Raw genomic sequence first — 27299 nt, 5'->3', positions numbered from 1 at the left:
AAGCAAGTGTCTTGTCTTTTTTCTGAAGTCCTTATAAAGCAAAAATCATAGCTACCATGCACAGTGAATTGTCTGCCTTCTAGCTTTCTGCATCGGAAGATGCAGGTTTCTCTTTGTCCACAGGGTGTCACTCTCACCCCTTTAAAACCAATGCAGGATTATTTTCACATAAAACTGAATGATGTCCTAATATTGACAGATGATTGACACAGTGAGATATTTCTTACAGAGGCAGTAGAAACATGCCAGAGCTGGTGAATGAGTTATATTTCTACTGAGGCAATCAAAGTCTGAGTCTGTCACAGTATTTCAGTCTTGGGGTCTATACTGTACATCTGCCACTCTAAAGGCTCTTGGGCTTGTGAATTTATCTGTCTCACACCAGTTTGCTTGCTGTCACTTCAGGAGTGTCTCCAGAGTTTCTGAACATCTAGTGTTCAGTCCTGAAATGCAGAGGCTGATGGGGGTTTAGAACAATTATACTTTCAAATGAAGCATTGTGGGATATTTGCTAGTTGGAAATTTAAATTTCCACAATCATAAAAATTGACTTTAATATGTATATTTATTTAGCCTACCACAGAAGTGACCAAAATGACAGGATATACTGTCATTTTGGTCACTTCTGTGGCCAATGTTTCTCGTATTCTTAGAACCATAAAATCAACATCTTGTCTTGTAAGTGCAACCTGCTATAGAACAGGGCAATGACTTAGGTGGAGACATAATATAAAGGAATGTGCGCATCTCTGGTATGCTCCAATGTTGAATTTAATTTACAGCACAAATAAGATCTTGGGCTGGACTTGATTGGGGACAGCCCACAAACCTTTGACATTGACTCATCCAACCAATTTTCCCTATTTTGAAACTTTGCAGAAAATCACTATGTGCTATGGAATTATAAACATTCCATAGCATAAAAAAAATGAAGACTTTGATTCTGTCTTTCTAAATTATGATAGTCCACTAGTCTATTGTGGCATTTCTCTCTTATTAGGTCCTGGCTATTAACTGCCAGTTTGTGTGCATTCTCTGGCCTTTTCTTAATTTATCTTAAATCCATTAGAGTAGAAGGTCAGAGGGGAGGGATCTCTGGCTTTCTTGTCCAATGTGTTTAGAGAATGAGGCAAGGTTAGAACCTGAGTACAGTATTCCCACTGGTCTTGGAATTTCTGTAATATCATGTGATTTGAAAAAGTATATTCCAGCCATGGAAAGTCAGGGGATTCAAATTTTTTTTAGTCCAAGTCATGGAATATCAGGGAATTTTGTAGCATGTATACATTTTAGTTGCCATTTATCAAAATGTATTTTCCATGCAGTATTCTTCTTTATTGGGTTATTTCACCCATTTCCCGTATTGTTATGGTTAGGCTACTTCCCAAAGCCTCATACTACCTCCCCCAGCTTGCCTTTTTCCCATAGTGCATCCTGATGTTATGGCTGATTAGTGTATCAATGTTATACACTTCACCTGTCAGTGGTCATAATGCTATGGTTGATTAGTGTATCAATGTTATACACTTCACCTGTCAGTGGTCATAATGTTATGGCTGATTAGTGTATCAATGTTATACACTTCACCTGTCAGTGGTCATCATGTTATGGCTGATTAGTGTATCAATGTTATACACTTCACCTGTCAGTGGTCATAATGTTATGGTTGATTAGTGTATCAATGTTATACACTTCACCTGTCAGTGGTCATAATGTTATGGCTGATTAGTGTATCAATGTTATACACTTCACCTGTCAGTGGTCATCATGTTATGGCTGATCTGTGTATATTTAAGTAGTGAAAACTTAGTTTTGTACTGAAAATGTCTGTGAACTAGTAAATCAATCTCACAAATTGATGGGTTTAAAATACTATGGGCTGTTTTTTGTCTACTCAGTGCTCTGCACAAAGGCTGCTTGTTTTTCCATTCGTTATATGTCATAGAAATTTAGCTTTAGTCAGTGAAAGTCAGCGAAAAGTCATGGAATTTGACAATGGACTTGGAGTGGCGACCCTGTGAGTAGTACTTGTGTCAATATTTACCCTTTGTTAACTGTTTAATATTTCTGTTAATTCCCATAATTGTGACATTGATATTGTTTGGTTATCATCCCTTCTATTCAGTAACCTTAAATATTACAGTATGTTATTATTAGTCTACAATCACATTTTCTTTGTACTGGACATTGTTTGAAAAATTCACAAATTGTGAAAATCTTGTTAAAAAGAAGCAGTGGTTTAATTCTATGCTCACACGTTTTCTGTACTTTTTTGTCTGCCATTTTCTATGCTTGTTTGGGTAGGTTCACATCAGTTGGATTTTCAGTTTGTCATGATTAGGAATAAGGTAACCAGATGGTCTCTTTCCCGGGGAACAGTCACACATTTTGATATGTCCCCATAAAATATCACCTCAAAATGTAACTGAAGTAAATTTGCAGCTGATGTTTGCATAATCAGATGCATAATTAGATGCTGTAGTCTAATCAGAATTGCATGTACCAATGTCTATCACCAAACTTGCTTGTCAGTCAAACAATCACATTTATTTTATAAAGCCCTCAGCAGTCACAAACTGCTTTTACAAAACACCCAACCTGAACACCCCAAAGAGCAAATAAACTCCCTAAAATGGCTGAAACCTAGAAAGTAGCGAATAGCAGCGTAAAACTTGGGGCAGACACAGGGGGGTCCAGTGACACTGTGGCCCTATCTGAGTGTAACCCCGGACATCACTGTGTGCAGCAATATTATCACTTCCAGAAAGGACTTGATATAGGCTAATTGATAAATGCTTTTTCTGTGTAAGAACGAGTATTACAATTTGATTGGGTTAGCGTGAGTATTACATGTTAAATTGCTTTTTGGATTTTCATGCAATTATGTCACCGGTTTTCACATTAAACCATCTGGTCACCTAACTTAAACACATTTCTTTTGTAGATCTATTCTGAAAATACAGAAAGTTGGAGGTCTACAGAACTTTAATTAGAATTCTTCCGGTCATCACCAGCACTCAGAATATAAATTAATAAATTAATTCTCTATTCACACCTTAGCACTGTTAGAAGGTTGCTTTTTTACATACATTGATCAGTGAAAACATTATGACCACTGACAGGTGAAGTGAATAAAACTGATGAACTCTTTATCATGGCACATGTCAGTGGGTGGGACATATTAGCCAGCAAGTGAACATTCTGTCCTCAGTTGATGTGTTAGAAGCAGAAAAAATGGGCAAGCGTAAGGATCTGAGCCACTTTGACAAGGGCCAAATTGTGATGGTAAGACGACTGGGTCAGAGCATCTCCATAACTGCAGCCCTTGTGGGGTGTTCTCGGTCTGCAGTGATCAGTACCAATCAAAAGTGGTCCAAGCAAGGAAAAATGACAGGGTCATGGGCGGCCAAGGCTCATTGATGCCCGTGGGAGTGAATGCTGGCCCATGTGGTCCAGTCCAATAGACGAGCTACTGTAGCTCAAATTGCTGAAAAAGTGAATGCTGGTACTGATAGAAAGGTGTCAGAACACACAGTGCATCGCAGTTTGTTATATACGGGCTGCGTCGCTGCGGACCAGTCAGGGTGCCCGTGCTGACCCCTGTGATCACGTCCGAAAGCGCCTACAATGGTCATGTGAGCACTTAAAGGATCTGCTGCTAACGTCTTGGTGCCAGATACCACAGCACACCTTCAGAGGTCTAGTGGAGTCCATGCCTCGACGGTTCAGGGCTGTTTTAGTGACAAAAGGGAGACCTACACACTATTAGGCTGGTGGTCATAATGTTATGGCTGATCGGTGTCGATAACAAAATACTTCAGATACATTTTATGATCAGCCAGGCTAATGTGCAATCTAGAATAATGATCGAGAGCTAATGTTCCCACCCATATTGTAATCAAATACCCAAACAAAGATTTTGTGGTCTAAGGGGCTCTGTAATAGTGCCAAGCTGTTCACTGTAGTCTAGGTTCAAGTCTTTATTATGTTGCAGGCTGATGTGTGTTTACGAGCTCCATGGAGTGATGCATACTGGCTAAGTTGGAATTTCCTCATTGCTCAAGCAACTCAAGCAGGGTGATGCCTGCAAAAGGTAAACGGTTGTAAGTCGAGTGTGCTTGTCCCAAAACACACTAATTTGACTGACTTTGTGGTTGCATTTGCAGTGTGGTAAAGAGTAGAATGACTGCCTAAGAGGAAAACATGCCTCAATCTTCAGCTCTCCTCTAGCCATTGGGATTTCCTGCAACGTGACAAGGGCATAGGTACACTTATAGGATGACATTGAGGAGAAAACCAAACAACCATTTTCATTTTACTGTTATAAATAAGTATGCAGAGTCTCCCCTCCTCCCAATGAAGGTGTTTTTTAAACCCTTCCCAAAGCAATCACCTAGCAGCCTGAATTCAAGTCTGATAAAAAATGGTCCATCTGGTAATAAACCTTAATTGCAAAATTTTGATTAAAAGATCACATTTTTGAGGAGCAGAATTTTGAGCAGACATTTTCTTTGTATGTTTTTGTTAGCTGGCCTGAAACCAACCGTGTACATTTTGTTAACCATGAAGTTTTCTTTATGAACACATGCCATGAGAGATGAGAATGTCTGTGAATACATAATGATTTAAAGTTGTTTTCCTTTGGAAACAGGACCAATGGGATTGGTCTCCATTATACGTCCTTTGGATATTTAACCAACTATACCTGACTGCAATTGTACAATTGTCCAGTATACAAAAAACTAAAATTGTCTAACCATTGAGCATGTTTTGATTTGCTAAATAATCCATGACACTTAGAAACTGCAGTATTTGATCATCAAAATAACTTTATCAGCCTCTACTTCTATCAGCCTTAGAGGAAGTATGAATTGGCTAGCAATTTCCCTCAAACTAGACAGTGTCGAGTGTCATAGCTTTCTGTGTTCTGTTCAAAGTTAGGAATTATTTATATTTTATTATAGGCCAAATAGGAGTCATTTCAGCTAAATATGAATTTTCCACTTTCTCCCAAAACAACCCTTTGGCTCTCCTCTGGATCACTAGCTCATTCTTTATGGGATGAGATTGCATGGTTGTTTATGAGACACCAGTAAAGCCTTCCCATTTGTTTCAGATCAGCACCAGTTGACAGAGCACAGTGATGACGACGCAGTCCCCACTTGGAGAAACACTATTAGACGCCCATAGCAAACCATCTGCTTCAGGGACAAATCCTCATCTGAGGTAATTAGATGCTGAATAACTGGCCAGAGGTCAGTGAAAACCTTAATTAGAGGAAGGACAACCACCCTTTTTTACTGGCTGCTAGTTTAGGTTTTCTCATGGTGAATATTTTGTCATACTGTTGTTCAGTGACTTCAGTTTGTCATGACAGTAAGTTGAGTGTGTTGAAAACCATGTTGTGATAACGTTACTGGGCAGCTCTATCTGTCTTGTGGTAAACCTGACAAGGCAAGCTTGGTGCAGTTCTTACAGGATGGGGTCTCAGTAACTTCCTCTTCTGTTTTTCTAGAGCGGGATCACGTCACATTTCATGGCCCAGCCTGATTTGTATAGAGTTGATGTGCTTAGATGGAGGGAAACCTAACTGGTAAGTCTTACATTATGTAGAAACTGCCGGTCTATTAGAATAAAGTCATAAAGAGCTGAGTCTGAACCATTGGTGGTTATGTTCTGGAAAATGTACTGTCAGAACGCTATTTTCTTCCATGTAGCATCAATGTGTTTTTTTCAATTGCTATATTGAACTGTCAAGCTGTTATGTAATTGCGCAATAGAGAAAGGTACAGTATGTGTTGTTATATTCTGTGGCTGAATTAGAAGCATTTTGGTAGCAGTTTAGCAAACCAGCACTTTGTACACGAAACAGTTCACAACTTTATTGCACACAATTCAGTATAAAAAAAATAAGACTCATTGCAAAATAGACCACAAATAAATTACAGAAAATAAATTACATTTACAGCTTTAAAATACAGTGATTGTTATTCTATTTTCAGTGTTGACATAAATGACAGAATATCACTTTACAAAATAACACAATTGTAATTTAACAAAGTACATGTTGCAGGTCTTTTTATCAGTCATATTTAAAGTACATTGTTAAAATATAACCTCAGGCATTCATTTGTCTGTCTGGATTTCAGAATTATGTTCACTGGAAGCTGGGAATTTATTTAGGCAGAGCTTTCAGAGCTCATTTGGAAATATATGAGCAGATTGGGCAACATCTGTATTCATGTCTAACGTTTTGGCATAATATCATGACAAGAACAGCATTGACATACTGTTACATCAATTTGGATGACAGGACAAGGACATTGTCTCTACTTACATTCCAAAACTGTCTCTCAGTCATTGTCTGTCATGCCAAGTAACTGCATCAGCTGATTTTGAGGATGAGGGAATTACGCATTGATTGTCTGTGATGAGTAGCTGAGAACACGTCACAGCATATTTCTCAGTATCCACCTCTGCTTTAATCCTGTGGTCTGGCAATAATCATGTAATGACCATGCTTCTTTTGTTAGCAGTGTGAAATACATTCTCCTCCCATTTCCCCATGAAGTCGGTCTTCTTGGTCCGGTGTCTGTCTAGGTTTCGATTCCTAGATGGGCATGTTGTTGGTATTTTAATGTCAGTGCTGGAAACAGTCAGTAATGGAGGCAGGGCTGGGATGGAAGCGTGGCTTTCCCTCTGCTGAGAGCAATCTGTTCTCGAGTCCTGTCCTGCGTTCAGGATGGTGGACGTGGTGAGCCTGTAGCTTAAATCACCTCCGTGTTCAGTTTCTTCTTCTCTAGTTCTGGGGTCGTAGGCGTGTGTAGGTAGCTGATCTTACACTCCTGCTCCCCCACGACTAGGCGGCTCTGAGTGGGCGGCTGGCTGTCTCGGTTTCCTCGCGGGGGCGGTCGAGGGGCCGGGCCCCACCGACAGCTGCCGCAGCCCCCCCGCCGGTGTCCCCTGATTACCAAGCCAGCTGTAAGGGCCACCACCGCCAGAGTCATGCCCCCAAGAGCCAGCACCACGATGAGCTGCACCTCTGACAGGCCCGACGACCCCCGCTGGGTCACCACCTCCTTCACTGAGATCTTCAACAGCCTGTCCCCGTTGCTACGTTCACCGCTGCCCTGAGTGTGGTCAGCCCCTGGGGAGATCTGGTCCGGCCTGGCCTGAGTCACCCCGACCCGGTCCCCTCCTCCCCCGGCCCAACCTTGCGAGCTCCTAATGGTGGCGTGGTTCTCCGGGCTCTGGAGGGGCACGTCACACGTCCTCCCGGTGAAGCCGGGCTTGCAGAGGCACTGGAAGGTGCTGGCCCGGTCCAGACAGCGTCCTCCGTTCAGGCAGGGCTGGCTGGCGCAGTCATCCAGGTTGACGGTGCAGAACCGACCCACGAAGCCGCCGGGGCAGAGGCAAGAGAAGCGGTTGATGCCGTCCAGGCAGGTGGCTCCGTTGGCACAGGGGCGCATCAGGCAGTCGTCCATATTGGTCTCGCAGCGAGGCCCTGTGAAGCCGGCCAGGCAGCGGCAGGAGAGCTCCAGGGCGTGGCCACCGCTGTCCTCACACTGCCCGCCATTCTTACACGGAGACCTGAAAGACGAAAACAACGTGACGACTGAAAAACCCAGAAGGGAAATGTTCTGAATGGCCGAATAGATTTTCAATGCTGAATAGATTGCTGAAATTGAGCCTGATCCTATGGTTCCAAGTGATCCGTAAAAAATGTGTGCTGGTTGTTCGGTCATTTCTGACCCTCACAGGGGTACATCCCAAACAGGAAACCGCATGCACTAGTAGTGTGTGTAAATTACAATAATCAGTTGTTCATTGATTAAGACAAATCTAATCCCGAACCTGTTGACCTGGCCTGTGTGGTTTCCCTGGTAACTGCATCACCAAGGATTCTGGGAGAGGGGGGGAGGTTGCAATGTAGATGTCTGCCTACAGTGCGTCTGTTAGTGCAATCGGCCACTCGGCCAATAATGAGCCCATTAAATCATGATTCCTCTCTAGTGGATACAAATTGCCAGGACTGCTGCGCGCCATTCTGTGTGTTTGAATGCCATCAGGGGACCAGCTGGGACGCAGTCAAAACGCACAACTCACTCTCATTATGCAGCCTATGAGAGAACAACCGCTTGTTGTCATTCACACACACTAGTAGTGAATGCAGTTTCCTGTTTGGGATGTGTCCCTATGAGAGTCTGAAATTACCATTCAATACGAGACATGTTTCTCCTGAATACTGCCGTCTTCCTTGTTCTGTTCCATAGCGAGGCATCCTTCCCCCAAACGCTGTAAAATATACCCCTGTAAAACATGACCATGCTGCCATCCTTGACTGTGGTGACATATTCTATAGGCGTGCTACGTTAAAAACTCATCAATAAATTGTATATAATTTACCACTCTGCCATCTGCTTTGTCAGCAGCTCCCCCTTCAGCACGTATTACTGTGACCTTTACACTGCTGTTAACTGCCGCTCTACTTATACCATGCATGACTCACTGGTAGCAACTTATTTGCAACTCTCTTTTAGGTAAATGCCCCCTCTATTTCAGCTCTCTTAACATCTGCTGTTTCAATTGTAATCTCTGTTAGGTATTATTTCAATTCACCATTGCCAAAAACTGTAACAAACTGCATATGTGTCTCGATATATTCCCTAATTTGATGTTTATTCCCTTATATGTTGTGTTTGAATGCCATGGTCATTGAAAATTAGAATTGGTTCTCAACTGAGTTACCTGGTGGAAAAAGTCACATTATTAAATACATATGTTCAGTCTCCAGGTTGACAGTTGGAGTTATAGCATAGTAATTTGTTTTTGGCAGAAGCATTAGGCCTGTGGCAAACTTTTTATGCCTTGTTTTCAAGTGCATTGCTTCGTTAAGCTCACCTGCTGCTCCTGTGACAAGGTCCCGTCTTGTGTTCGCAGTTCCTGCCGTGAAAGCTCTCGGGACAGAGGCAAGTGTATTCCCCTGAAACGTTTGTGTAACACGTGGCGCCATTCTGACAAGGTGCCTCATTTGTGCACACGTGGATATCTGAAGCAAAGGAAAGAAATGTCAAGTTCCGCATTGCCGCTCGCGCAGCAAATGTGAGCATGACCGTTTTGATACATACAAATATGTTTCTGTCACCTTTGTCGCAAAAGCGTCCTGCCCATCCGGGTTGGCAGTTGCACTGCCAGGGTTGGTGGCACGATCCATGGATGCAGCCCGGCATTCTCACACACACGTCACACTCCTGCCCCTCCCAGCCCGGGTCGCACCTGGAATACACACAAGAATGAAATTGAAATCCTCTCTCAGTTCAGCGGGCCCGACACAGCCTAATAACAGGGAAGACAGATACTGTGTAGAGGCATGGTGAAACGTTTTAAGGCCAGTCTCAGTCCAATGGAAACAGGAGGGCGCCCACTCTCAAACAAATAATTTGTGTTAGCCTGCTGTGTATCCTATTTGAGGCACATAACTATAAAGATTTCTATATTTTCTGTGACATGCTCAAATCGACAGGAACAGAGTTGACACCAGAAACATTGTTCTTGAATGATAGTTTATATTTTATCCCTTTCTCTGATTTTCTCTATTTTAGCCCAACTTGTAACTGAATGTTTTTAAGTCTTCTACCAAAATCTAATATTATATTAAGTGAACCTGAGCTAACAAATAAAAGAAGATCTGTATTCCTATTTCTTTTATTTGATCAACAGTTAAGTAACAAATGTGATGACCCCCTTACAGTCAACTACTGGTACTGTGTACAATGCTGTATGTAGATGTTGATCAGTCTGTTCCATCACTGTTGAATAATATTTGCTAACTCCATACAGAACGGGTTTGGCCCTAATATGTCTTTTTCCTAATTTAAAAAAGGTATGTATAAATATTTTTCACATTTTGATAACTTGGATCATTTGGCAGTTAGATTTCAAATCAAAATCTTTAATGCTGTTTCCAATACAAACAGGTTTTATGAAGCATTTGTACATGGCTAAACCGAAATTGAAATATATGTGTAAAAGATGTTTAATATATGTGTAAAAGATGTCTAAGAGGTATTCAAATACTTTTCTTAAATGGATACTTCTCCAGAGATTTTGGACCATATTGTATACTTTTATCAGAAATTCAACCCCTGTTTTGAGAAATGACATATTTTCTAAATACTTCTGGAACTTCTCAGTCCCCTTTCAGTGCAAGTCCCCTTTCATGTGCACATGCTTTATACTAGAACAATGCTAACTGTTCTACCTAACTGTTCTACCTATCAGCACATGATGACCTATTATGTCTAAGTGGTATGCAGTTGGTTAATAACAACATCACCAAACAACCTTATGTTGTATCAAACATTTCAAACAACATTCCTGACTAATAAGTAAACTCTTGTTGGATTCAACCACTTTGAGGGATTCTTAGAGGGAAGATCTTTAGTAGTTATTCATACAAGGAGCGGGAGATTAAATAAATGAGCCAGTTGAAAGATGCAGATAATTAGGTGGCCGTGATGATAAGAGGTCTTTGGGATTTGCTATTAAGACTATAGGAAATAGTGCCCCCTGGTTGCCCACCAACCCCATTAACATTACCATTTGATCTCTTATCCAAGCAGCAATAACTTGCATAGCTTGAAATACAAGCATGGTGTAATCCTTGACCTTTTAAAATGTGTGTCAGTACTGTGGAATGCAGTGTAATGGTTTTTGCCAGATATAACATAAGTTTGCCAAAACGCACCTATTATGACTCCAGGATTAATGTTTTTTTGAGATATATTATATAACTATTTATATGAGCTCTATATCAGAAGTACAGCTTTCTGTGTGTTTTATTACCCCCTTGTTTTGTTACCAATTTGTGGTTTTCAATTTGCAGTTATGGCCTTTCGTGTACAAAGTGCGATACAGGAAAGTAGAAGATTGCAATGTGTCCTCTTGTGCACATGCTACCTACCTTTTATCACAATGCTTGATGTTTATTTTAGGATGGTTTCACAGACACAGATTAAGCCGAGTCTAGGACAGTTGAGTTTATTTTTTTCAGTCATAGAATAGTCTTAATCTTTGCCTGCTATAAACTGGCCTAAAATCTGTGAAATGGGTATACCATTTTTTTTTCATTCCAGTCATTTAATGAACGGTTCTGGTTGAAGATTTGAGTACAGTGCATTCACAAAATACAGTGCTCAAAAGAAATTAAGGGAACACCTAAATCACACATCGGGTCTCAATGAACGAAATATATCAATGATCAAAATCTTTATATTGTGTTGTTCTTTGAGAACAAAATGACATTACAATGGTCAATGGATACCAAAATGGCTGGATTCAAACTCACACCGAAAATCAAAGTAAACAATTGAAATCACAGCCTGTTCCAATTTGTGTAAATTTCATCATGGCAACTCATAATGTGACACAGTAGTGTGTATGGCCCTCACATGCCTGTACTCACTCCTGACAATGTCTGGGCATGCTCCTGATGAGACGGCGGATGGTGCTCTGGGGGATCTCCTCCCAGACCAGGATCAGGGCATCAGTGAGCTCCTGGACAGTCTGTGGCGCTACTTGGCGGTGTCGGATGCATCGATACATAACATCCCAAAGGTTCTGAATTTGATTCATGTCTGGGGAACATGAGGGCCAGTCAATGGCATCAATGCCTGCGTCATCCAGGAACTGCCTACACACACTGGACACATGAGGCTGGGCATTGTCCTGCACCAGGAGGAACCCAAGGCCCACTACACCAGTGTAAGGATTTCATTCTGGTACCTAACAGCAATCAGAGTACAATTGGCTAGCAAGTGGAGGTCTCTGCGACCCTCCAAAGATATACCTTCCCAGACCATCACTGACCCACAGCCAAACCAGGCAGGGTGGATGTTTCAGGCAGCATAACGTTAACTACGGTGTCACGTCGTTCACATGCTCAGTGTGAACCTGCTCTCATCTGTAAAGAGAACAGGGCGCCAATGGCGGACCTGCCAATTCTGGTGTTCTCTGGCGATTGCCAGTCTAGCTGCATGGTGCTGGGCTGTGAGCACAGGTCCCTCTATAGGATGTTGGCCCTCACTCCACCCTCATGAAGTCTGTTTCTGACAGTTTGTCAGAAACATGCACACCAGTAGCCCACTGGAGGTCATTTTGTAAAGCTCTGGCAGTGCTCCTCCTGTTCCTCTTTGCACAAAGGAGCAGATACCGGTCCTGCCCCTGGGTTGATGCCCTTCTACAGCCCTGTCCAGCTCTCCTCATGTAAAGGCCTGTCTCTTGGTATCTCCTACATGGTCTTGAGACTGTACTGGGAGACACAGAGAACCTTTTTGCTACGGCACATATGGATGTTCCCTCCTGGAGGGGCTGGACTTCCTGGACAATCTGAATGGGCTGCAGGTACCGCCTCATGCTACCAGTAGTGACAAGGACAGTAGCGAAACACAAAATTAGAGAAGAATCAGTCAGGAAGGATAAGGAGAGAGCAGTTGTCTTTGGCCACCTCCTGAAAATAGCATTCCCTTTTTGGGGGTTGTCTTGCTGTTGCGTCTCCTCTTGCTGTTGCGTTGTCACTTTCATTTGCACAGGTGACATTGATTCACAATTCGCTTATGCTTCCTAACTGGACAGATGACATCCCTGAAGTTTAATTGACTTGGTGTTATACTGTAATGATTGCGTGTTCCCTTAATTTTTTTGAGCAGTGTATTTAGTCCCCTTAATTTTTTTCACATTATATTATGTTACAGCTTTATTCTGAAATTGATTAAATATATTTTTTCTAGTTCAAAATACAAATGACAAAGCAAAACAATTATTTGAGAAATGCCTGCAAATGTATATAAAAAAATAATTTTTACATTAGTATACAGACCCTTTGGTATGCCATTCGAAATTGAGCTCAGGTTGATCCTGTTTTCATTAAGCATCCTTGAGATGTTTCTAAAACTTGGAGTCCACCTGTGGTAACTTCAGTTGATTGGATTTGATTTGGAATATAATACCTGGCTTTAAGATCCCAAGGTTGAATGTGCATGTCAGTGCAAAAATCAAGCCATGAAGTCAAAGGAATTTTCTGTAGAACTCAAATAAAATTTGAAATCTGAAAATTTGGGGGAGAAGTGCCTTGGTTAAGGAGGTGACCAAGAAACAAATTCTCACTCTGAATGAGCACCAGTGTCCCTATGTGGAGAAGGGGGAACCATACAGAAGGGCAACCATCTCTTCAGGACTTCAAACTGTATGGTGCAGTGACAACATGGAAGCCATGCCTGATGTCAGCATACAGTGAAACCCTGTGGTGGCAGCATAATGCTGTGGGGATGTTTTTCAGCTGCAGCGTCTGGGAGACTAATGATGATCAAGGGAAAGATGAACGGGCCAAAGTACCCTTAGCGCACAGCCAAGAAAACGCAGCAGTGGCCTCGGGACAAGCATATCAACAATATCCTTGAATGGCCAGAGCCTGGACGTGAAGCCCATCTCTGGAGAGACATTAAAATGGCTGTGCAATGAGGTTCCCATCCAATCTGATGGAGTTTGAGAGGATCCGCAGAGAAGAATGGGAGAAACTCCCTAAATACAGGTGTGCTGAGCTTGTTGCGTCATTTCCTAGAAGACCCGAGGCTGTAATCGTTGTCAGAGGTGCATTGACAAAGTTTTGAGTGAAAGGGTCTGTGTACATATGTAAAGGTGATATTTCTGGGGGGGTAAATACATTTGCAAATATTTCTTGAAAGATGTTTTTGCTTGTTAAATATTTAGGATTTGATGTAGATTGATGAGTAAATAAAAATAATGATTTTAGAATAAGGCTGTGGAATGAGTGAATTGGTCTGAAAACTTTCCAATAGCACAGTGTATGCTTTACAGATATTTAATGTAAGATATGTTATAGATAGCTGTTATTGAGTTTCTTCTTACCTGCACACTGAATTCTCATCACACCGACTGTTGGTCATATTACAGGTGCAGTTCAGAGCTGTAAGAAAAAGTAATACTTATTTTAGAAGATCCCAGATATCCCAGTAAGTCGATGTTCAGGTTTAATACTAATTAGGTACAGCTCTTGTCTGTTGAACACACATTTGTCTTGTCTGTGAAATTTCTTAGGTTTTGTGCCCAACCTACCACAAAGTCGCTAGCCCGCAATGAGGCAAAACCTTGTTGTCTGACACAAACCCAGAGCCAAGACAACTTGTGTGCCCCTGGCGTTGTTGGCGTGCCATAACCAGGATTCAAATGCCTGGCTGCAATGGTGTGGCTGTACAGCAGGGGAGGGCCTTCAACATTTAATGCAGCCATTTGTAACACAACAGTTGCTGATTAGTAGACTGCCGGTCCACTAATTGACATGTCAGAATAAGACAGCTGTTTCCGGGCTGCTTGGAGGATTTCAGGGCTCAATAGGACACTAATGGCACTGTGACCTCTGACCCTAGGCGGTCGGTTGTCCACGTGTGTGTGGTGTTCCTTTACAACCCTGCAACTGCTGCCGAGACAGACGGGCAGGCACGAAAGCATGAAAGTATCATAAGGTCTGCCTTATAAGGCTGCTTATTTGTTATGATAACACAGCCATGACTGTGGGGAGGATGAAGTTTTAGTTCAGTATGAGTCACGTGCACTGATGTCTCCATGCTTTCATATGATTGTATCTGACTGTGAATGATGTGCTATTGGTTTCAGAATGGTCGCTGCAGCTGCACCGCTGACTTACAGCAGGTTACCACCGTCGTTCCTGTTGTTATTGGCTGGCCTTGACATGCCTCTGTACCGTCTGATCTCGGCTGTGGTACGTAGCGGGGCCAAGCAGGGTGTGTGCCTTGTACATGTGATTGCAGCCAGCGGCGCAAGAGGAGCGCGTGCCGTGGGAGGAGAGGAATGCTGTACAGTCATGTCTTTGCCCGCACAAACTCTGCCCAAACACAGCTGGAATTTAAAATCACTCCTCTTGTCCCGATCTACGACTGTATAAAGAAGTGGACTGCAGAGCATTGATTTAAGTACAGTCTACAATACTATAACCACAAATTATTAGTTGTTACAGGATAGGTGTTCTAAACCTCTCCTTGAGACTTTGCTACTCTGTCACATATTTTTTCTTGTCTACTCTCTTTCTTATTCTCTTATTGTTTTTGATTCTCTATCATATCTCAAGATTCAAAACAGTTTGGTGGCTTTGCCAATTATAATCTTAACCATCGAACAATTGAGTTGTCCTGCTGTTGCATATGAACACAATGCAGAAACGTATTGGCTCGATGTAAAATGACAGGCATTTTCCATTAACAACACGACAGTGGGCTGCAGTAAGCCCTGTGGCCGTGGGAACATAGCAGACCTTGAACAATGAAATGCTTGGCTTTCCGATCGCCCGCACGCCAACAGCTGAGAAGTACTAACTGTTATAGTAGAATGGCGAAGCGGTCCAGAAAACAAACACACAAACCGTAATCTCTTAAATGCAGACAGCTGGGAAATCCCAGGATTAGCTCATCTATTCCAAAAAGGGACGTTACAAACAGAATCCTACAGACAATGGGAATCCTGTAGTAAGCTATTATATTTTTAGAGATCTTATTTTATATTTTTGAGATGCTAAAATTAAACAGTGGTTTTTTTTTTTTTTTTTAGTACTGTGACAACAAGCATTAAATATGTGTTGCCAGGGCATAATTGAATCTGACCTGTCATGGCATTTGCGTGTCTATCTAAGAACATTTCAGATGTGTCTAGGGCACTGGAATTGACGTGTACGTGTGCTACAGTTTAACCAGAGCAAAGCAAGCACAATTGAATTGAGCCCTGATCCATTCATTAGCCAGGCATGTACCGATGTTGCATCGAGGATGTCGCAGTGTACACCATTAACAGTCCTTCCAATGCCTTTACCACAGTGCCTCAGGCACAGGTGAGAGCACTTTTCAGCAATTTGCTGCAGACCAACAAATCTGATTTGTCATTCTTGTAGTAAAGCTGCATTAAAGCCTGTTTATTTCCAACTTTCCCCTGCATGGTTTGTTTGAGTAAACATCAAAGTCACTCCGAGTGCTGTGCGAAGGGTGTTTGGCAGGGAGAAAGACATATTGAACACGGGGTAGAAGGGAGTGCTGTGTTCGGTGCTGGACCACAGTGAGAATTCAGCTTGCGGTCCAGAGTGGAGGAGTATGCAGGATGGGCGACCGCCAAGGGCTCGTTCGGCCAAACCGCGCAGATCATGCACGCGTTTTCATAGGGAGGGAATGAGCTGACCGGGGTGTACAGACAGCCATCTTTAACTGAAGGGTGAGGACAGACTGACGGCCACAGGAAGCCAGAAAGACCCACGTCACAGGTCCGACTCTCTTTGCCAGGGCTTGCTGGCTTGCTGGCTTGCTCTGGTGTCTTTCCCTTCGCTGGGACGGGTTTGCCTGTTTCAGCTCCACTTTCAACCGTGAAGTGACACTGAAGACTTGGAACCAGATCAAGTAGTCTTAAAGAGTCCGTTTTGTACACAAGGAGGACCACAATGGAAAGCATTCTCAAATGTTAATGTAACATTTATTCTCAAATGTTTAATATAATTTATTTGTCTGGAGAAGTCGACTGTTTTCAAATAAGTTCAGTCAATCAGCTAGTCAGGACCACGTGTCCCCAGGTGCTTTGATTTTTCTTTTCTTTTTTAAGTACGGCAATGTACAGTATAAACACTGTCAGAATATGAACGATGACTGTTTAAACAGTTTACTGGAAGTTGTCAACTTGTCATTCCCAGAATGCTGGCGGGTGATATGGTATGTATTCAGGCCTTGGACCAGGGCCTTGTCACCAGCTTATGTATCACCAGATCATCAGTGAAATAATGAGCAGAGGAGCAACTGCTCAACACAATGTCCTTTGTTTGGAACACTGTTCTTTTAAGAGCTTCTGATTTTGTGCCGTCTAATCTCGTGTGGACAGGTGCTGTGTTCCTCCCCAGGCTGGGGCCCTCGAGGGCTACAGGATCACTGGTGCTCCTCTGTGGGGGTAATTCACTCACCGGCCGCCCTGTGTCTTTTCGTGTTCAAACCGGGGGGAATCTAAATTTACCTCAGGCCATGAAACTTTAGCCTGTCCTGCCCCGCTTGCTGCTGCGGTGCCAGTTATACATACAGCACAGGTTTGGGTTTCCTTCATCCCCAGACAGGCTGTGTGCCTGCCGCCAACCCACACGCCAAGTAGTGCACGTCCATATGCACCTTAAGACCAGATCGAGGAGGAAGGGGATTTTTTGGGGGGGGCTCCACCGTCTCAAGGAGCTGAGAGAGTCGTAACCAGACCCCGCAGAAATTAAGGATCATTCAATCTCTGTATCCATTCAGCTGCTTGCAACGCTAGAAAAATATTTAGCCAGAACGGCTGAGCTGGGGTCATTCGCTGCCTTACTCCTCTGCTGCGAGGCTCCCGGCAGGGTTAGAAGACATAGGCGGGGTTGGCAAAGGCTGCATGTTCCTTTATCCTTAAAGCAAAGCCCCTGGATCGGAGCTAGCTCAGTGGCAGGGGCATTACTGCCACCCGCTCTGGGGTCGGATACCTGTCCCACCGACACACGCGTCGATCGCCTCTTCACACTGTGCCTCTTACTACATCACGGTTCCCCTTTTCACCCCAAGAGGCAAAGCACAAATTAATCACATTCTCTAAGCAGACAGGAATTTCACAGCTAGGTTCACAAGGGAGGGAGAAAGAGATCAAATAACGTCCCCAGTTGTGATATTGCACTCCGTACTATGGTTCGTGCTAAAGGATTTAAAAAAAGGTGATTCTCAGAGACAGCATGTATTCAATGTTAAAAGTCAAATGTAATCAATCTTCAGTTGTGTTATTGAGTCAAATCTACATGTTAATTCGTTTTTATAGAAAATGTGTTTGGTCGCTTTTATTCATTGCAAAAAATACAATCTGAAGACTTGATCTGGTTCCAATCCATTTCTGCTTTTTTTTACTTTTATCAACATGCAGAAATCCTGTCGCTCCTTTGGCTGCAATTGGATAGTTTCTCACCACTTGCGCTGTTGCCGTGGCTTTCTGTCTAGTTGTAGGGCGATGACCGTAGCGGGTCACTGCTGGCTGAGACAATGACAATTTGAGGGCGCTCATTGACATGCAACATGACTTACCTTGACCCTTGCCTTGGTGGGCGAGCAGTAGAACACAGCAACTGCAGAGCAGCAGAGGGAGCGAGTATCGCATTGGCATGGTGCAAAGGGGATCTGAAACGAAAGCACGGGAGATTCTTTTCTCAGACTTGCGCCGATACACAGCAACTGAAATGGACATCTATCTTTGGCATGACATAAATCTCTACCAATAGGTAAACATGCTTATGGCCACAAAGGGGTCTCCAAAGGTTACCGGGCAGGAGTGAGACATTCCGTTGCCGAGGTCTGAACGGTCGTTACATCGAGACCCATACGCCTTATTCTGCTGTCATCGTTTTGATAAAGGACACTTAACCAGGTGTCCCAGTTATAAATCAGCTCCCACATGATGGCATTCCAGGACAGGTGTCCCGAAGAGAGACACCTACTGCTGATGCCAGCAAAAAACGACTATTAGCTAATCAGATGGGTTCCCTCAGTCTGCTCCCTCCGTGTTTCAGGACAGTAGATCTAAAGGACGGAGGGGGGTTTTACTTATTCAATCTACAACAATGAAGTGTGCTGCCAGTCTGGAGCAGGTCAAGAGCGTAAGAACACTCCTGAATTCCCCAAAGATCAAACGAAGAGAAACCTGATTACCTCGGCAGGTAACAGAAACTGAATAATTTACAGCATTGTGTGTGAATGTTTGAGACATCTACAACAGGACTACAACACCCCAGTGTCACCGCTCTCTCAGAGCCATCATACACACTATGTCACCAAACTTGTATAGAGAGAACAGACCCTACAGTGTTTTTATCAGACAAGCTTACTGCATAAGCCTTCCCCTCCAACTGTGTTTATATCGTGTTGCTATTAGTTACCTATGTGACATGGGAGCTCTTGGCTTACAGTGGTCTGCTAAACCATTTATATGGCAGGAGTATGCAGTGACTCAGGTATATCACATTTGCATTGCCGCCACACAGTGCTTGAACTATATTTTTTGGTGTACAATTGGCAGTCAGCCGGCTCAGCTTTTACCAGGGCACTCTAAACGTCTTATCCAGATGAAGGTGCCGTCCTTACTTTTCTGTGCATTGGCCAGTCGATCTTTCCAGCTCTTCTCAGGAACTCGAGTGAATTAAGTTGGGGTTATAATAGGGCTACTGTGGTTCTAATACGTGTTCAAACCCCCTCTTATTTTTTTGTTGCATTACAAAGTGGGATTGAAATTGATTTAATTGGTTGGTCCATCGGTCTGAGACACTGCCTCAGGTACACTTGCTGGTAAAATCCAGTCCACTGTGTTTTCAGCAAAACATTTCTTTTACTCTGGAATAAAATCTCTTTCCCAATGTCAAGAGTATCCATAATAGGATGCATCAACCACCATCCTTGAAAATTAGTTGGCCGCTGCTCAGTAATGTGTTGTAGTGGATTTGTTCCCAACATAAGGCCACAAAGTATTCATATGTATGTTCTATCCAGTATTGTGTTTGTTCCTGTGTTGCATATAGGATGTGTGTTGTGGAATATGGTTATTCTGGCATTTTTACATCATTGTGGAGTCACTAGAATGATCTGTTCTTAGATAGTTCCCATCATAGCAATTAAACTCACAAAGCCATTAGTGATATCGCTGAGAAGTTTCCTTCCTCTCCTGCTACTCATTTTAGAAGGATGACTATCTTGGATGTGTCTTGGAGGTTTATTACTACATTCACAGCATAATTATTAACATCATTATTCACCATGCTTAAAGGGACATTGTAAAATCCTACCTAAAAATTCAGTTTACAAACAGTGTCTCTTCCTTCACTTTCTTTACCAAATGAGACTGGAATAGTTTTAGCTCGTCCACATGAAAAATGACCAGGTTTAGATTAGGGGAATACTACTGCAAATGTCTGAAGCAAGTTTGAAGAGACTACGAATCAATGCAATCTGATAAATGTAAAACAAACAGGCCAGACCATTTCAGGGGGGAATATCTCAGTCGCCTTTGAAGAAAATGTGTATTTGAAACATTAACTTAAAACATTTGTAAAAATCTTACAAATGGCCCCATCAAAGATATAATCAATGTCTGAATATCTACCAATCACAGCCAATGACATTTACATTTTTGTCATTTAAACTACACTTGATATTCCATAGATTGCTGTTAGACCTTACAAATGTATCAGTGAAAGAGTAATGGGTAGTGCCTCAAAGAAAAGTATATTATTCAACCTCACCATTGGCTGGAGTTTTCCCAGTTGTCGTTTTGGAATTCCATTGAACAGTCATGGTGAATTTGAATTCTAGGCAACAACTGGCCCCTTCCCTCCACCACTACTGCCTAATGGAGCTCTGTGAGCTGTTAATGAGAGCTACCATGGGCCCTGCTTTGATCAGAAACCCAGGAGGAGTTTTAATACCATAATTGGAGGGCTTTCTCCTGATGCCACATTAAAAGACTACAGTCCGTTGTCCTTGATGCTCTGGATTCCATGTCAATTATCATCTCCCCAGCCTGTTCCTGTTCAAGTGTCCTGACAAGAATGTTATACAGACCCAGCACATGAATTGTATGGATTAGTTGGCCATGCTCACAAAAACCTGATGACTATATCAAAATGCAACATGTATAGGGATTTAGATGACATTAAGATCCTTCTATTTCACACCTGTTTTACTGTCCATGTGCCCTAATGTTCGTGTTCTCCACGGGGGCGTGGGGGAGGGCCCGTCTCTCTCAGAACCTCGACAGCACGGCAGACAGATGTGAGGGGGTCCCCTGTGGGCTCACAGCTAAAGCAGGTGACACATTCTAACGGCTGGCAGCACAACTCAGCCTGGCCCTGGCTCTTCATCAATCAGATGTAGGTCTTACTTCAATCAACCTCCCACATGATGTTTCCTACTTTAAATAGATATGTGCGTGCATTAAGGCCTGCATGATGACCTGTTTCTTGTTTTACTCCTGCTGAAGCATATTTACGACCACAGGATTCCAAAACACTTTGACCTGTGCTTCACCCCACTTCTGTTCTCACTGTAATAGTCTTCTTAGCTCAATGGTGCGCTATCACACTAGCAACTGTAAATGACTCTGGGTGAATGTGTAGGAAGCAGCAGAAGTGTGAGTTTAGGGTCTCCTGTGATATTCTTTCTTTCAACATCAGCGTTTTGGTTTTTCTTCATAACCATTCTGGCAGTGACACGTTTTCCCCGTTGAGGCACAACAGTGCAATTTCCCCAAGAAACCATTTCAAACAAAATATTTCAGTAATTGTTCCTTTAGGGATTTTGTTTCGGAATTAACCCTTTAATGGAGGTGTGTTTTTGTGCAAAGCTCTCATGTCCCTGAACTGTGAATAGCATTCCACAGAAAAGAAAAACGCAGGAGCAACCTTCTTCACATCGCTTGTTCAGAACGCTGATTGGAAATCCAACCAAAACAATATGAAGCATGTTGTCCATGTGTGAATCTGAATGAGGACAGGACGTAGAGGGAGACTCAGTGCTGACATTGACTATTCGACCACTTTGTGTGGAATTCAATCAAACCTGCGCTAGATATTTTTGCCACTGAAAAGTGTTGAATCTAAATGAAGATGTGGTTTCATTCAGTTACTATGGTCTCACTTATTACATTACTTGAAATTGTGTCATATTGTCCCTGTATGTATGTGCTAACATCGGAATGAGTTCAGTTATAAATAGAACAAGAAAAGACAAAAAAATACAAAAGAGATGAAATAACTATTTGACCAAGGTGGTTAGATAACATTACAAGATAGCAACACACATTTTCATGTACTGCCAAAGTCCCAGTAGGAAAGCCTGATTCTGCTTCATTTGCAACAAACAATACAATAAATAAATTGCCGAAAAAGGTTTAATTTTCACAGTCGTAGACACACGCAGATATGTACAGTATGTTACACACCTGAGCTGAAGGTGTTCACCTCGCCGCTGAATAAGAGTCCTCCGGTAGAGGGAGCAGAAACACGTGCGGTCACAGACAATTAAAACTACACACTTGAGCAGCACAAACAGACATGTTCAGCAGCAGCGGTCAGGCACCAAAGAGTGGTTTGTTGATCAAAAAGCCCGTTAGAGAGACAGAGGTAAAATAAAGACAGAAGGGGATCCACCTCCCCACTTAAAAACACCGACCTGCTAAGGACCAGCTCTTAAAGAGACAGGCGTGGATTCTGTCCTCCACTAGATAGCCATCAGTTTAAGCGATCACCTTTCTTTCTATTGCCTCACACACAGAGATGGTTCGAGTCCTGTCTGTCACCGTTCCTCCGAATTGTCCTCCTAGACTGGAGATACACATTTGCAGTGACTACCGATCGAGCCTCCTGTGCTTCTTGATGTGTTGTACCGTCAAGAAATGTTATTCAGTGCAAGGCTGTTGCTGTAGCGACCGCTCAGGCTCCTGAGGTTGAAGGGTTGCTGTGCCCACACGTTCCACAGAGGGTGATAGTAAGAAAGCATTTTTTTCCTTCTGGGATTATCTCCACAATATCATGGATGTGTACCTTGGGAAACAGGAACCTACATGCCTTGACAACTGCCTGTTGTGTGTGTGTCCTGTGAATGGGGGTCTGACTGCTGACAAATGTGTCTTTATACATGTGTGTACATGTGTTTCACTGCTTTTCTGGACATAACACAGTCCTCTGTTTTTTTTGTGTGTTTTAATCTTCCATTACAATCGGAAATATGTTGTGGCCTCCCATGTTAACTTTACTGTCTGGTTTGAGTCCAGCAAACGGTGGCAAGCGATTCTTTTTAATGGAAAATGTTTTTTATGTGTGTATACTCTCCTATCACTTGGAGACTTGTAGAAGTCTGTAGACAACATAGCATCTGGTTTTGAAATTAACAACTTTATATAACAATCTATTTACCCGATTCACACACCTGCTGTCCACTTTAGTGAGGACTTCTGTTAACTTCAACCAACCTTAATGTGGTCCTATTGTGTGCCAGCCGTTCTCCCTGCATGTCTTCAAAAAAGATCCCTCTGAATTCAGATGAACGGGAGAAGCACACTCAACTGAGGAGCTCTCTGCTGCCAGCCTATGTTGTTTATATTGGGATAATGGCATGCCTATTATTCTACCCATCCGACCAGGCAATTTTATGTCTACATTTGTGTGACTCTCTTTTCAGACAGCATGATTATGATGCATCTGCTCCACATGAAATACCAGCAACAAAATAATTGCATTCACTCTGCTGCTCTCTTCAGAGACTGTATGGCTTCTGTTAGTCTTTCACTCTCAATAAGCCTGCCAAACCTCTTGATTCTAAATTGCTACATTTGATGACAATGAGTGCAATTTAGAAAATTGCTAAATTAGCTAACCAATTGTACGCATTACACACAAAGAGTGATTACAAAGGGTGGTTGTCATTTGTTAGTCTTAGTAGAATTTTTCCAAATGAAAATATGGTCAAATTGTCATTCCTTTTTGGCTGATTAGCCTAAGGAAAGCATATGGGTTATGTGACCAATATTTTGTACTGTTTCCTACTTTGATAGCAATCACATAGTTTTTTAAAACATATTTCAAAAATGCATTCTTAAAAGAAGTAACAATATTTACATCATCAAAGGGTAAACGTTTCCACTGCTTTGGCCTGAGTTTATCTTTTCAGCTTTTTCCATAGTTGTCATGGAGTTAAAGTCATCATTCAGACTAGGGTGATCACACACCAGTAATGAACTGGTCTAGACCTCCTTCAACGCCATCCAACAAACTTTAGTACTCTACATGTTCTTCCCATGAATACATGACCTCACTGAATACATTTCCCTAAATGCTCTTTCATACGTTATTAATGATACTTTTTATTTCCTCCGACTTTGAAAATTGTACCATCCGCCCAGATCTTCTCCACTCAAGGAGTGATCTGGTATGACGTCTAGTGCAGCTGAAGAACCGGGAAAGCAATTTGTCAGGTTTGTGTAGATGACATTCATTGTGACATGCCCCTGCAGCATTTTCATTTGCCCAATTTCCTCTTCAAACCAGAACTGGGCTTTGGCTCATAATAAATATGATGCTTCTGTTAGAAGAGTGGGCCTCTATCTTGTTGACCTATCAGCATAGAGACGCCCTGTTAGGCATAGGTTTGTTGTTAAAGGTGATGCTAGGGAGCTTTATAGTATTAGCCACTTCAGTCTGCCTCCTTTGTCTGCCTTTAAAGTAAATCACCTGCCCTCCCTTGCTAAAATGCAGCATCTAAAGGAAGGAAAAGGCTTACAATTTAAACTAAATATCTTTATTGTTTGTCCGGTGTGTCTTATCCTGCTTTTACCAGAAGATGAGTATCCTGAAAGGTCTGTTTCATGCTATGAGCACCGTGAGCGAATAATCCAGCAACTAGGAACTCCACCAGAACACTGGTTGATCTTCAAAGGGGTCAACGGCTGCTATGGCAACAGAGGACCAACGCCGGTAACATTTGGGAGGAGCAGTAAAATAAATTGGCTTTTTTTTTTCCTAGGCAATCTCAAAAATAACCTTTGCTTATTACCTCATTGCTGGGCATGTGGTGCATGATGAGTCATTTTGCTTGCAGCTATTTCATTGTCATAAAGCTTTTATAGTAATGTCCTACATTCTAATCTGCAGATAGTCAGTGACTAATCCCGAGAATCCTGTGGGCCAGTAACAATAAGTGTATTGGATACCTCAAACCCTAGATTTTGCCAGCTCCTACAAATCACTAGAAAGCATCTGTAGAAGACAGGAGGCAGGGGAATAACTGGGATTCTGTGACGCTGAGAGAAGACAGAGGATCTCCTGTCCTGCAGCGTTGCAGCCAAAACATAACACGATGAAGCCTTGGCAAATGAGTGTCCGTGATACTGGATTTCTGTCAATGTGCCCAGCTACATCAGTGTTTATTGAAGGACGTTAAATCAAATGGAAGCGGGCTAACACAAGAGCTGTGAGAACAGCAACTGTCGTTACCTCGCGTATGCTGTTTACTGCCACAAAGTATTTAGTCATGAATGCAAACTCTCGGCGGAAAAACTACATCCACCAAAACAGACTCCCTCCTGCAGAGTGTACACACACCAATCTACACTGAATTGGGTCGCTACACCTTCTACTCTTGTTCCAGACAATGCCTGGTGAGGTGAATACAGCTTATAAACTCTAGTTGATGTTTTGTTGGGAAGTGGTGGTTGTGATTAACTGATACAGTGGCAACTGAGGTGGCTTTTGGTCTTGATAATGAATCACGAGCCAAACACGTCAATGGGCTTAGAAATCTCAAACAAATACTGGTTTGAAAATACTCCAAATCTGAGCGTTATCACTAAATAAATACATTGAGTTGCACACTAAAAGTTTCAATACTTGAGGCAAATTCTTATGTAGCATTACAATGCTAATATATTATAGACACCATTTAATTGCATTAGGTGTTTGCCCCAAATGCTAAAAAGTTAGTATTTAAAACACTGCGATCCAACGTTGTCCATCGACTGCTTCCAGCTAAGTAATATGTCATTAATTTGGGTGATCAATCCCTTTGTAACACAAACAACTTCTACCAAGCAAACAAACATTAATTTGTTCTGCTAGCAAGCAAACAACGCATGTATTCTACATGCGGCAGTTCATTTTTACCTTGTTTGGAACTCCTCAGTCCTTCACGCTTTCAAAGCAGAGATGCCCGGTAACATGCTCCAACAATCTATCCGCCTGGTGGTGGGCTTTTCTTCCCTTGGAAGTGTGTCCAGTACTCTCACCTGCTGTGCAGCGGCCTCACTCAGTTGGTGTTGGGTTATGTTAGTGTGTGGTGAGCTGCAGACAGGCCGGAGAATCCACCGCTCCCCCCTCTAGATGTACTTCAAGGAGACTCACGCGTCCGCCCCACTTCACACCCTCTCTGACTGCTCTACACCTAGCTGTCTCATCTCGGTGCTGACCTGACACTCCAGACCTCCAGACCGACCCATTTTTTTTACCTCCTCATTGACAGAGAGTCGGACAGGGTCACAGGTTTTTTGTCGCCAAAGCACTTTGTCTCGAGCGTTGTTGGCGGCCGTGTTAAATTAGGCACTGATTAGATAGCAGCTCCACACTCGTGGCCATGTGAGTGCAGCAGAAGAGGTCGACAGCAGGCGGGGAGAGGGAAGACAACAGCCACCAGCTTTCAGCGTCTTGGAACCCGAAGTGGTTGGGTTTCACAGGTGGAAAGTTTCTGTCCCCGAGGAGGGACTCTGAGTGCTCTCACTGACTCTACTATTCACACCTCTGTAGTCTTCAAACTCTCTTGCCATCCACGTGCTCTCTGATTTATTCTTTGTGACACTGCTCTGGCTGTCTGGAATATCAGATAGCAAAGCTTGTGTGGATATTTTATCGTCTATAAGTCAGCACTCTGCAAGTGTTTTTCAGTCCGCGTCAAACCACAGAAGAACCTCAGTTTAAACCTCTAACATTACCTCAAGCCCAGGTCCGGTTTTCAGGAAAGGAGTGGTTCCTGTGTTATCACCTCAGCCGGGAGGATCAAGCTTGTCATAGTGGCCTAGACTTTGGGAATCACTTTTTATTATCACACAAAAGAAAAAAGCTGTGGTCCCGAAGCGATCTAAATGCACCGGACTTCTGTCTACCCACCTTATCCTGGCCCCTCCACAAGGCTTGAGAGGTACACCCACACCAGTCTGTCCAACAGCAGCTGAACTCCTACTAAGCTGCCCGACTGAACTCCTACTCAGCTGCCCAACAAAACTCAAGTAAGTTCCTCTTCAAAGACGCACAGCTTTAAGTAGTCCTCAACAAGTAATCCTCTGAAAGCCAGTGGCAAAACATTTGAATGCAAGAAGGCTAAGAGGCCAGTGTCTCTGTTGCTCTTTACAAATATTTGGTTTGTGTGGAGATATGACTCTAGTTAGAAACACTGTTCGTCTCCCCTGTGTGCTACAGGCAGCCGGGGTGAATTAATGTTCCGTTGCCAGAATACTCCGCTCCTTTCACTTTAAGGTGGGCGGAGACTTGCCGGTGTCCCCCTGCTATATTCGAGGAGATGCGTTGCCTGTCCTCACCCAGGGATGGTGTACCAGGGGACATCGCCTGATTGTTGTAACATAATCACCGGGCTCATTGTTACAATGGCTAAGGGGCTCTAAATTTGTCCAAGTGGTGACTTTGAAATAGCCGC

General features: G+C 42.9%; 1 protein-coding gene across 3 annotated transcripts; it reads right to left on the bottom strand.

The window, feature by feature from the left end:
- Positions 1–6007: 6007 nt before the first annotated feature.
- Positions 6008–27042, bottom strand: dlk2 (delta-like 2 homolog (Drosophila)). 3 transcript variants are annotated; one of them, XM_020047092.3, is made up of 6 exons: positions 25760–27042; positions 18144–18236; positions 13927–13984; positions 9146–9276; positions 8902–9049; positions 6008–7590 (listed from the first exon to the last, which is right to left on the bottom strand). In XM_020047092.3, the coding sequence occupies exons 2-6, from the start codon at positions 18220–18222 to the stop codon at positions 6768–6770; spliced, it is 1239 nt and encodes a 412-aa protein (XP_019902651.3). In that variant the 5' UTR covers positions 18223–18236; positions 25760–27042; the 3' UTR covers positions 6008–6767. The 3 variants fall into 3 exon arrangements, with proteins under 3 accessions (XP_019902651.3, XP_019902652.3, XP_010894529.3); XM_020047093.3 differs by having other exon boundaries at positions 26756–27042; XM_010896227.4 differs by lacking the exon at positions 25760–27042 and adding an exon at positions 22045–22442.
- Positions 27043–27299: the final 257 nt, after the last annotated feature.

This window comes from Esox lucius, chromosome 6, assembly GCF_011004845.1.
Source record: "Esox lucius isolate fEsoLuc1 chromosome 6, fEsoLuc1.pri, whole genome shotgun sequence".
Classification (NCBI taxonomy): Eukaryota; Metazoa; Chordata; class Actinopteri; order Esociformes; family Esocidae; genus Esox; species Esox lucius.
The sequence above is the reverse complement of the archived record's forward strand: the minus strand, read 5'-3'. Positions and strand labels throughout refer to the sequence as shown.